An 11,944-nucleotide genomic window follows, 5' to 3' on the forward strand; every position below is an offset into this window, starting at 1 on the left:
AAAGAATGGTATGGTCCATTTGAGTAATGTGCACTTCACAACATTTCCGCTAGAGAACTGGACAGGAAAGAATTCGACACCAAAACGCCGTATTTTAACGCCATAAAGAACAACGAAATAAGCTTCGTATCAGCTTTGTACTGTTTTCTGTGGATTCGCCGAAGAATTATGACCATAATCAAGATCAATTGAATTTGGGGATACCTATGCAACTACTAGGACTACATACCGAACCCATCACATAACGAAATCCCATATGGTCTAGTGGTTAGGATTTGGCGCTCTCACCGCCAAGGCCCGGGTTCGATTCCCGGTGTGGGAAAACGTTCTTTTGAAATTTTGTTTTTTACTCCTTTACTTGTCTTCGAGCATCTGGTTCTTGTCTTATGCATTCAAAGCCACGTGTCACTGGGCCTTTAATATTTTCTTCTTTTAACATTATATAGAACCTTCATTTAAAAAATCGGGTAGTATGATACAGAAGGAATAATGTGTATCTCTTTTCAAGCTATTTTAACATGTAATCACTTGTGCAATTCAGCCAAGCAATGAATATTGGCTGCCAATCAATGTGAATAAAAAAACAGTTTCAGTTTTAGTTTTTCGAAAAGTTTCGAAATGTTTGTAATTGGCTAAATGATCTGTGAAATCACTAATCCCCCCTAGCCGACTGGAGCCCAAAAATAGAAAGGACAGGGGGCATCCCGTGGCGAATCTGGCTGCCCGACCCACAGCGACCAGCGATCAACTCCAGTGCGCGGAACGGAACTTGCTCTCGAAAATGTATCAAGCCGCTACGCTTCCCCCCGCGGCTGCCATCCCTCCCCACTTATCCCACACTAGTTCAAATCACGTAAAAAAAACCCATCAAAACATGCACAGAAGCGTGTTCATATCTTTCATGTTACGGTTAAAACTTAGAACCTCATTTTGAGCGAACGTTACAAACACGAGACAAAATAATATTTTCGAAAACAAATCGCAATCTAATCAGCAAGGTTTCATTGATTCCTGTTAGATTTAACCGGTACCAAACCGCGGCAGGCAGCTAAGAACAGCGACATATTTGCCACGGTTAGCACAAGTGGCGGTGATATATTCAGGTCGTGCCGCCATGTGTTTGTTTAGATATCAGTGTGAATAGCAGCCCTGTTTCAGACACGGCCGGCCTGCCGGCGTTTCCGGCACGGGCACGATAATGAGACGTTGATTGACGGCACATGTGGTTCACATCTGAACAGTTTCAAAGAAAGAATTTATCGACAATGCTGACACCCCTCTGTGTGAAAGGTCAGATCAGTGGTCGCGACCTCAATCGTCCTTATACATGCAAAGGTCAAAAGCTGAGGTCCACTTTCACACTGAAAGGGGTGTCCATCGGCGGTCTAAACGCATCATTTTGACGCACTAAAACACACATACTAAAAAACCAAAACAACGTGCACCATCTACAGCCCAACAGCAAAACGTATACCAACTCCCAGACATATCCGTCCACCCAAACGCGAGAAACGGGTGCGAACGCAATTTTCGTCTTCCCTCACAAAACCTCCGCGCTCGGGATGTACATCCCTACCCGGAGGTAACTATTAAATGCGCTAAAGTAAGATACTATTAATTTCTATTACATACTTACATCTAGTAGAGTACCAAATAAAGAAGAAAAACATTTAAAACACTAGAGCCAACAGTGTATCATATAATATATTTTGTACTCAATTACAGAATTTCAAAACATAAATTACATCAACTCTAAACAGTAACTTGAACATTCAACCCGAGCAATATATATAATGGTAGTATTCTAAATGTTACATTGGTTATTTAGATATCTACGTTGATACAGATGTGACGTGTTCACCTGTTTACACGTAATGAAGGAGAAATACTCGGCAGAAAACTATGAGTTGCGCAAACCAGACTTAAACAAAGATGGTAGTTCACACGATTTTACACGTATTTTCATCCCCGAGTCAGCGCTTCTCTGCAACTGTGTATGGGCTATTTTACACCTGCTCACACTGCCTTGTTGTCTCACAGCACGGTGCATAGTTTGGACTGAATACTGCGTCTGATGCGCCCGTGGAGGGGTGTCTGCTGATGTCCCAATTTATCACCTAACAAAGAAGTAACAACATTTTTATTACAATTTTTTTTTTTCGAATTAAGCTTCAATATTGATGCATTCAATGTAGATCTGATTTTTTTTCATTTGATCAGACTTATGAGGCGTTGCGTTAAAAACGTACATTTTATATACTCAGTATCCTTATAGATGATGTAATGTTCATCATACCCGTATGTATATGTATGTATGCATTTAGCCCCATGGGCATGAACATGTGACAAAGATTCATTATCATATAACGAAAGATCGCGTTGGCGAAGGCAAATGTCCCGTGTTACTTACCGTTGCTTATAACAGAACTGGTGAAGTTCTGATTGGACGAGTAGTCGTTATCATCAGCATAGTGCATTCTGAGAAGATGTCCCTCCTCCACCTGGGCTACATCTGCAGAGAGAAAAGTTGTAAGAAACCTTACATATTGTCGTGACTTAAAATGAGAGACATCACATTAGTCATGCTTTTTGCATGCTGAAACAGAGATACACATGTGATTCTGCACATATCCTACTCTCACTTCCTCCCAGCCTATGGGGATACCGGTTTGACTTCCAATTCGACCTCGCTTCACCCCAGCCTGTGCATGTTGGGTGACCAATTCGACCTTCCTGCCAGTCTGTGGTTACGTTATTTTCCCCTCACGCAATGTAAATCTACTCTACGCGGAAACACAAGCAAAGAAAGAAACTAGACAGGTACACCGAAAACAAAACAAAACATCCATAACATTAACACAGTGATAAAGATTATGAGCCTCAGGTTTCCGATGAACTAACCGGTAGTGGAGTCAGTAGGCAGGCCCAATAGTTGGTGGTCGGTGGCGGAACTGGACTCCACGAAGTAGGTGTTCATCAGTCCTTTTCCCTTGATCTCGGTAGGACCTCGCGACGCGCAGACAAATCCACGTCCTTTTATCAATCTGTTAGATGGGAGATGCGGACAACATTGAGTTACGATCAAGTATTCGTGACTTCCTACAGCAGCTAGTCATATAAAGATTTTACTTGATCATAGCCTGCTTATGGTTGCCGTGTCAGAATGTTTATATTTCGCCTGTATAGTAATAAATATATCTATATAGTAGGTAGGGTACATGTCTGAATTCTATACCGGTTCTTAAGTACAGAAAGATGTGATAATATCTATATGGATCCGGAGCCAGTTGAATGCAGAGTGGTACTGTTTGTTTGTTTGTTTGTTTGTTTGTTTGTTTGTTTGTTTGTTTGTTTGTTTGAACCATTCTTCAGCCATGAAAGCTCAAATCGGCATTCAAGTCGCTTTTTATTGAGGGAAGAGGTAAAAGGTAAGGGTCAGACAAATATATCAACAAGATAAAGTTTATATCATACTGTGACCAAGGCCTTGTAGACATATGTCTAAGACTCATCGTTGATGGACGTGGGAACTTGGCACATATACAGCTATTACTTTTTTTTATAAACAAATAACTGAACCGAGTTTATAAACACTGACTTGTAAGTTTTCATGCTGATGTGCACTTTGCCGGGGATTCCGTGACTCTCCATCCGTGACGCTGTGTTGACGGTGTCGCCGAACAGACAGTACCTCGGCATTTTCTCCCCCACCACGCCTGCCACGGTCGGGCCAGAGTGGATTCCTACACGGATCTGAATTAAAGAAAATCGGCACGCTGTTAGATATTACTTTATACGCTATCTATCTTCACTGACGCGATTAAGTAATGTTTAATCTGTGTTAAATACTGAGAATTCAGCTGCAGGCTAATTTTTAAGGTGCATTTCCTTTGTGTTGTTATAAAGTCGCATATTCCCTTCACAAGTTTGTTCATGATTTTGTACATTTTAATATTCCAACATTTATTACAAGACATGGCGACGGTACACTCATTTTTTTTCAACTAACGCAGAAGGCATCTTGTGAAAAAAGGCATCTTGTACATTTCAAGACTATTCAGAAATGAAAATGTTACACCTGGAGGATTTTCCCAGTTGCAGGTGATTTTACGTTGGCGGCCGCTAGGTGCATAGCTAAGCCCATGTTGACGACTCTCTCGGCATGAGTGCGGATGGGGATGGGGAGACCTCCTGTCACCATGTAGGCATCACCAATGGTCTCAACCTAAAAGGTACATTACACATATGTTTATCTAATGCGTAAGAAATGTTAGCCTGGTATCCTAACCATCTATAGCTTTGCCTCTTACGTCCTCTCCTCTTTTCTTGGTGTTGAATGTTTAGTCTGTAGATTACCATGATAAATGAATCTGTTCTTGGTGCTGAATGTGTAGTCTGTACGGTAGAACTCTGAAAAGAATGGCTCTGCCCTTGGTGCTGAATGCGTAGTCTGTCGAACACTACAGAGAATAGCTCTGTTTTTGGTGCTGAATGTACAGCCTGCAGAACAGTACAAAGAATGGTTCTGTCCTCGGTGCTGAATGTACAGTCGGCAGAATAGTGCAAAGAATGGTTCTGTCCTTGGTGCTGAATGCATAGTCTGTAGAACTCTACAAAGAATGGCTCTGTCCTTGGTGCTGAATGCATAGTCTGTAGAACACTGCAAACAATGGCTCTGTCCTTGGTGCTGAATGTGTAGTCTGTAGAATACAAAAGAATGTTTTTCCCTTTATGCTGAATTATAATACCGTACGATAGTAATTCATGCAACACCTGCCCCATTCTTCCATTGAAATAGGAAAGTCACTAACCTTGTACACATCATGCACAGTTGTGAGCCTGTCGAACCGGAGGTACATGTCGTTCAGCATAGTGACGACCTGGGTGGGCTTACATTCGCTACAGATGTTGGTGAAGGTGACCACATCGCTGAACAGGATGGTCACCTCGTCATAAGAGGCTGTACACATCAAGAAGGAAATCTTTAAGGCAACAGCATTTATAGGTAATATTCATTTGTAACATAAATCTGTCAATAGGAACTTCGAACGACGGCCCATCTACTTTAGATTCTCGGCATTCATTGCGGTAAACAAACTGTGACGTAAAATCGTGATAGTTCCATTGCCAAGTTGGCTAAATGCACTACTTTTCGGGTGGGCAACGCTAGACATGACAGCCCGGCTAGCTCAGTCGGTAGAGCATGGGACTCTTAATCCCAGGGTCGTGGGTTCGAGCCCCACGTTGGGCGAATAACTTTTTTGAGCTACTTATTTTATCCACGTGACACATGTTGATGATTTTGAGCCGTTTTGATAAAAACTTCTAAAAAAAACGTTACAGTCAGCTGCGTGGCGCAGCGGAAGCGTGCTGGGCCCATAACCCAGAGGTCGGTGGATCTGTAATACATATACCCGTACATGAACTTCCAGGTTTAACCATCCAACTTGCATGGCGGAACTTACTAACGTCAAAGTCACGTGAGTGCAAGCGTCACATTTTAAAACAGGCTCGTAAATAACTTGTATTGGTTATCCTAACCTTGAATTTATATTTTTATGTTTCACGATCTTATGATCCTTATAAGCATATTACGCGCTTTCTGTCTAATGCTCATAAATCTATGTGAATGAAGAAAAACAGGCTAGAGTAAAAAATATAGTGCACCATATTATCAGTGTGAAATGGTCAACAGTTTTACGTACCTGCTTCTACTTTCTTCCCGTCCCTCAGTTGCTCGGCTACAGGCCTGGGCAGCATGGTCTCTAGAAGTTTCTCTGTCTTCTTCTGCATGGCCTTCAGAGCTTCCGACATGCCCCGGAGTTCCTCCTTCTTCATCTCAAGCTGCTTAGACATATCGGCCTCGACCTTACGCTGACCGAGACATACAATATTTACCCAGATGGTTAGGCACCGTTATATGCTAGAATACATCTGTCATATAGCCTAACTTTGAGCTGGTTAAAGCTTCTATTAGCTTGCAGCTTCTAAGTATATTTGAAGAATCAACAGCGGAACACTGGACAGAATTCGAAAACAAAACATGTCTTTGGCGGTGTACATTCGGGCCAACCGTCCAACACTGAACAGAGACGGGGGCGACACAGGCTATTTGATACGTCTGCTGCAATCAAGTGTTTCCGACGTCACGTCCCGGAAGTTGTAGTAGACGGGTCTATTCCGTGAACAAGGCTGACGGAGTTAGCCGAAAATTTGGGTAAGTCCCAACTGACTTAGTGTTAGACATAACGTTTAGCCTTTTCGTCATAAGACATGTCTTTCTTTTTCACTCCATGCATATATGCATTAGAGCAGTATTCTAAATAACCCCATACCTGTTGATTGAGCAGTACGAAGTCCCTCAGCACGTCGTGCAGTGCTATGTCTGATAAGTGCATGTTCATCTCCTCAAGTTCACCCAGACTTGTCACTTTGGGAGAACACATGAACATCATGCAGTCGTACTGGGGCAACCATATCATTTGACCTGCGACAAAGACAAGTAGGATAAGCTTAAGGTGTAACTTTTCTATCGAGGGGCATTAAAACAATATGAGTGTTCACTAGGCAATAGATTTTCACTTAGTTTGCAATATTCTGTGAACGTTTTGGACTAGCACTGGGAATAAGGGAAGATGAGATGACACACACTTTGGAATGAATCTTGTTGATCTTATTATGGCTTACAACTGATAAAGGCTAATGTAAATCTATATCATGATATTTGTTCGTTTATTAGTATTTGTTTATTTGTTTATTTCTCTGCTTGCTTCCTTGTGTCGAGAAGAAAATACAATAGAGCGTTTTTAAACACAGGAGTTCCGTAGACGTACGTACCTTTTAGGGTGAGAGTTGGCCTCCCACCCCACGAAGAGGGCATTTTCTCCCGCTTGGTCTCTATTATGAACTGACTGTTGATAGAGGCGCGGATATGCTCGATGTAAAACTGTATTTCCGGATGAAGAATGTGAAAAAAGGAGTCCATCCGCGCACCAAGGAACCTCACAGCTGGCAGGTACTTTTGCAGGATCCTTCCTACCTGCTTGATATGCAACTGGAATGAAAAAATGACAATATACACACCAGTTATGAAAAACTTAAACTTTTCTCCAACTCGAAATTTGACTCACCAGAAATTTTCGACCGAATCACTCAGTCTTCCTCAGCTATCTGACCCAAACACATACACACCAGTTGTCAGTGCAGAAATTGGAGGTTTCAGACCTCTAGCTCTCCAAAGCGTTTTGGGTTTTTGTGAATGTACTGGAACTTTGGAGAGAATCGTATAATCTTACCCTCCATGCAAGCGTCGCCACCCGGGACAGGAAACATACGCACTTCACAGTGAGCCACCCAAAACTATACTTCCGTACCCGGAAGTAATAAAAACATACAATTCAACCACAAGGATACGATGTATTCATGCATGTTCAATGCACATAGGCGCACAAGTATTAAGAGAACCTAATTTTAAGGGTAAACGTAAAATCACCTCTTCGTCGAAGACGACATGGAACGGTAAGATCTCGCAGAAAGTCTTGCTGTCCATTAGGAGCTGCTCGGGGTAGACAGCGTCAAACGTGTCGGTGGCGTGTCCTTCCACAACCGCCTCCCTGATGGCTGACCACCTGTTTAGAGCGAGCAGTTGAGCATTTTCTGTGCCGCTCTGAAACAAAAAGGTACGTGTGAGACTACATCACTGATGTTCTGTATCTGTATAGCCGGTATAACCGCCCTTCGGAGTAATACACCAGCTTCGCAGGCACGCGGCGCGGCGGCAGCTAACTGTATTACACCGAACGACTTCTTGCACCCAATCTTCACATTTAATTACAGGACACTTTTAGAAAGTTTAAGCTGTCTAGTGATGATGCCCAAACTGTGCTTGGTGGCAACGAGTTCCGCTCTACGTTAGCTCTTGGAAAATACGACAATACTCCGATAGTCTAAAGTGTATTTACCGTCTCATTGGTATATGTCCGTTTCATTTTCCTCCCTGGTCCTTTGATTCTCTTACACGTTGTTTCTTTGATGGACAGGACGATGTGCTCCCGTTTTGACGACCTTTCCTCTTCATATCTGTGCGTCACGATCTTCATGTCTATCTCTGTGTTGAAGAACTTCCTTGCGCAACCCCGGACTTGTCCTGAAAGATCACAACCATTATAAAGACAAGTACAGCTGTAAGTAACTTGTTAGAGTTAGCATGAAAGTTAATCTGAGTTGGCGAATTACACAATGAGAAATAAATTGTCTCCAACTCAAGGAATTTTACTTACCTGAATTTTCGACTGAATCACTCAGCCGAGACGGGAGTGGTACTTTATATATGCCCCCCTTTACCCCCCTAATGTTTATATTCTAAACAACATCGATAAAACTATTCTAACTCAACCAACGAATTGGCTACAGGAAACTGTGGTGCTACAGGTAAGTGTCTATATTTACATAGGCTACATGTAGTTTGAGTATAACTGGGAAAATTTCGTGACATTTGGTACATACGCTACTACAATAGTACTAAATTGAGTGGCGTTAATGAATTTAGTGCAATAACAAAGCGAAACGACTAAGGATCTACCGATGGACGAATTTCGTTTCGCGTACGGTCTGTCCCTGGAGGTACTTATCTTTACATGTACATTACCTATGATCATGTCAGCGAACCCTTTCCTATCGCTGTGGTAATGCTCCCCACCTATAACCATGTCGGCGTATCCCTTCCTGTCGGTGTAGTAGTGCAGCAGGATCTCCCCGTCCTTCAGCCGCTCCACCTGGAAGGACGGCGCGTTCATCTCCGTGTAGGTAATGGTGAGGTAGCCGTAGTGCATGTAGTCCAGGTTGTCCAGCATGTCCAGCAGGTTGCCTCCCAGAGCCCGCAGGATGGCGTCGTAGCCTGCCTCCATGCAGAAATCTATGAAGTACTCTCCGTACTGCTGAAAGACTGTGCTGTCGTCCAGACCTGGAACAAATGGAGAAGATTTTGCTGCGCTTTTGTTGCGCTATATCTAAAGTATTGTTTTCGGTGGCTGCTGAACTGCGAGTTTTTGTATCTGTCTGTCCAGGCACAATACCTGAGGTCGAAAACACATATGGACGGAGAAAAGATTTACAGGCAGAATTCCAGGACGACAGAGGAAATGGGGTTATTTCGGGTAAACGTGAAAGTCTCTGAACCTGACTGAGAGTCAGCGGGGATATCGTTGGGATTTCTTGAAAGAAACGCACGCACGAAACACAATATACGGTAGTCTTTATATAAGTCGGAATAGTAATCAATTGTCGGTGCAGTTGTACACATGTAACGTTACATGATTGTGTACGTGCTCGGGGTTGAATGATGAGGTACTGAGACCACGTACCTAGTATCCGAGATGCCGCCATGGCCATTTTCTCCATGATGGCGTCATCGTAAGGCGTGTTCATAAAGTAGGAATCTTCTACCCCAGCCAGCTGTCTGAAGTTAAAGTAATTGATAATTGTTTAATAGTTTCATTAGGTTCGTGACTCAAGGTACAATAATAGAGTTCTTTGAAACATAAATGACACGTAAATATTATGTGCTTGTTTAGTAATAGTGAAGAATAACCGTTAAGTTTTCCATGCAAAACGTGTTTAGAAAACACTGTCATGACATACGTCGTAGGAGGTACCTCGTTAGAGATGTACAATGTATCTCAGCTGAATTACAACAAATCAGTAGAAATGGTGGATATGCTCACCTGATCTTTTCCCATGTCTCCTCCCCGTAAGTAGCCACCAAGTAGCCACGGAAAGCAAGGTTGATAACGCCGTACTGAAATGCGTATATTTACAATGAGTGAGTTACGTGATAGAAGTATTTTGCTGATAATTGATGTATTGAGACAGCACATCACTTTGTAAGGTCTGTATACCCGATGTAACAATTCTTGAATTGATGCTCATCAATATTGACCGAATCATTATAAGTTATTTGAGTCACACCTAGTACTCTATTCTTCCGATATAGAGCTATCATGTGGTCTGGCTCTATCATCATATTTATTACGCAATGACGGCCCTGGTATCTTAAGCTTCTTCAGGAGACACGCTAGCTTGTTTTGATGACGAAAGGCGGTTCAAAGCTTATTGCATAAAAGAGAAGAGCTTACCATATATATAATTTTCTGTGCAGAAGTCACAGCAGTGGCAGTAGACGACTAAGTGAGCATAAACTATAGTGAAGATATACAGAGAATTACAGGTGAGTAATATGGTAAACGTACTAGACGGGGGACGATATAGACTTTTAAAAACCTTTGGCCTATTGATGACGTCACACGTACATAAAGTCACGTGATCTGAACGATTGTAGAATCGAAATTTGAATTTGAGTATAAGAACAGTTAATTTGCTTTACAACTATCGTTGAAATATATAATAAGGCAATGTATGATATTCAATAACTCACGGATGAAATCATGATATCAGTCAACGAACATTGCTATAGTTGCTATATTTTCAAGCAGCGTATGTTTCAATGTCAAACTCTGCCGAACCCGGGCGTTTACAAGGTCAATGCATCTTACAAAAGCTGCGTCACACCACAAACAAGCTTTCAGTCACTTCACGACACACTGTAATCTCTGTTATTACCTTAAAAGCTTTCCAATGTGCCAAATTGTATTTGACTTTTCTGAGAGAATTAGCAACGCAGAGTGTTTTACAACATCATTATCGTGCTATATTTGCTGCAGTGGCTTTGCAAAGCGACCAGGAGGTACGACTAAAGACCCTACGTAGGGTGAAGCTGGTAGCATATTTTATTATGATTGCATTACCGGATTATCTAGGCGCACTTGGAGTGCTTTATAACAATTCGTGACTGTGAAGTGCTTTTCATGAGGGGAGCTGAGGGCATCCGATAAAACAGGGATGGTGTTGACTTGACACACAGACTTTGTCCTTCACCTAATGCTTCCATAATGATCGCAATAGATTTCGATTGACAGTTTTTTCAGCATACAATTAGTACTTCAGTACTATCGTGATTGTTTCATTTAAAAAACATAGACTCCCCAAAATGCCTTTGGTTAGGTTATCCATTGCCCTGTACATAGATTGATATTCAAGTTTCCTCCACCAATTTAAAGCTGTATACTTGCGAAGGGAATCATAAACCGCTAGTAATGAATAATGATATGATACTTTGGAGACCAAAAACCAACTTGACTCCGCAGTATTATACAGTGCTCTACAAATCACTTGCGAAGTGCCAACATTTGTGATTTGTCGCAATCCTGTTTCATACTTGATATTTTGACAGCTTGTATCAAAAATGGAAAGTGCCTCAATGTGAATATCATACGTATAAAATATAAAGCTAATGCGTACGTAGCATTACAAAATTAAGGATTTATAATAACCAACGTCCTGCTGAAAGAAATTTCGACTACCAATGATATCAGACAATAGGTAATACCACGTCAGCTACGCAACTACACTCACCCTTGTTTCTGGTGCAGAAAACTGGCGACTGTTGAAGAGCAGACTGGTTTCAAATATTTTCTCACCACTCAGACTTGTTTGGGTTGGTCCTCCTTGAACGCTGCAGTGTTGGATCGATGGCCAGTAACTGCAAACAGAGCCTTCCGGCGAGTGAACCTACACATTCCCCGGACCCCAGATGTTCAAGTGGAACTAGAGTTGTTTTCCTGGTCTGTAACAGCCTCCCCTGGGGTGGACTCGCGGGTATTTACACGGCACGCAGTTACGGTTCTGACACGGTAGCATCAGGTGCTTTCCTCGCTGAAAAACCTCGTGGAACGGTAATCCTCGCGTGATGTCCTCACTCCTTGAGTGGATGAAGCTGAAGCAAGATTTTGGAGAGACTCCCCAAAGATTCAGGTGAGGCGTCAGAAATTAAGAACACCTTGAACACCACTTAGTGCACAGTTAGCTGCAATTTGGCATTCTCAGGAAG

General features: G+C 42.3%; 1 protein-coding gene and 2 non-coding genes across 3 annotated transcripts in view; 2 read left to right on the plus strand and 1 right to left on the minus strand.

Moving 5' to 3' along the window:
* The first annotated feature begins 250 nt into the window (after window positions 1-250).
* Window positions 251-322, plus strand: Trnae-cuc. Its single transcript has one exon. It is a non-coding gene; the product is annotated as a tRNA-Glu (tRNA).
* Window positions 323-1,899: 1,577 nt separating this feature from the next.
* The window catches only part of LOC109477739 (guanylate cyclase soluble subunit beta-2-like), an 11,245-nt gene continuing 1,200 nt past the window's right edge, over window positions 1,900-11,944 (minus strand). Inside the window, exons 2-15 of the mRNA XM_019779084.1 lie at window positions 9,723-9,796; window positions 9,363-9,457; window positions 8,699-8,962; window positions 7,962-8,146; window positions 7,493-7,666; window positions 6,838-7,054; window positions 6,336-6,487; window positions 5,706-5,874; window positions 4,812-4,960; window positions 4,079-4,225; window positions 3,599-3,753; window positions 2,902-3,044; window positions 2,411-2,512; window positions 1,900-2,117 (exon numbers count right to left, since the gene is read on the minus strand). Coding sequence (XP_019634643.1) covers window positions 2,035-2,117; window positions 2,411-2,512; window positions 2,902-3,044; window positions 3,599-3,753; window positions 4,079-4,225; window positions 4,812-4,960; window positions 5,706-5,874; window positions 6,336-6,487; window positions 6,838-7,054; window positions 7,493-7,666; window positions 7,962-8,146; window positions 8,699-8,962; window positions 9,363-9,457; window positions 9,723-9,796 — 2,109 coding nt within the window. The 3' untranslated portion in view covers window positions 1,900-2,034. The remainder of the gene's footprint in view (window positions 2,118-2,410; window positions 2,513-2,901; window positions 3,045-3,598; window positions 3,754-4,078; window positions 4,226-4,811; window positions 4,961-5,705; window positions 5,875-6,335; window positions 6,488-6,837; window positions 7,055-7,492; window positions 7,667-7,961; window positions 8,147-8,698; window positions 8,963-9,362; window positions 9,458-9,722; window positions 9,797-11,944) is intronic.
* Trnak-cuu lies at window positions 5,179-5,251 on the plus strand. Its single transcript has one exon. It is a non-coding gene; the product is annotated as a tRNA-Lys (tRNA).

This window comes from Branchiostoma belcheri, unplaced genomic scaffold (assembly GCF_001625305.1).
Source record: "Branchiostoma belcheri isolate BF01 breed outbred unplaced genomic scaffold, Haploidv18h27 scaffold41, whole genome shotgun sequence".
NCBI lineage: Eukaryota > Metazoa > Chordata > Leptocardii > Amphioxiformes > Branchiostomatidae > Branchiostoma > Branchiostoma belcheri.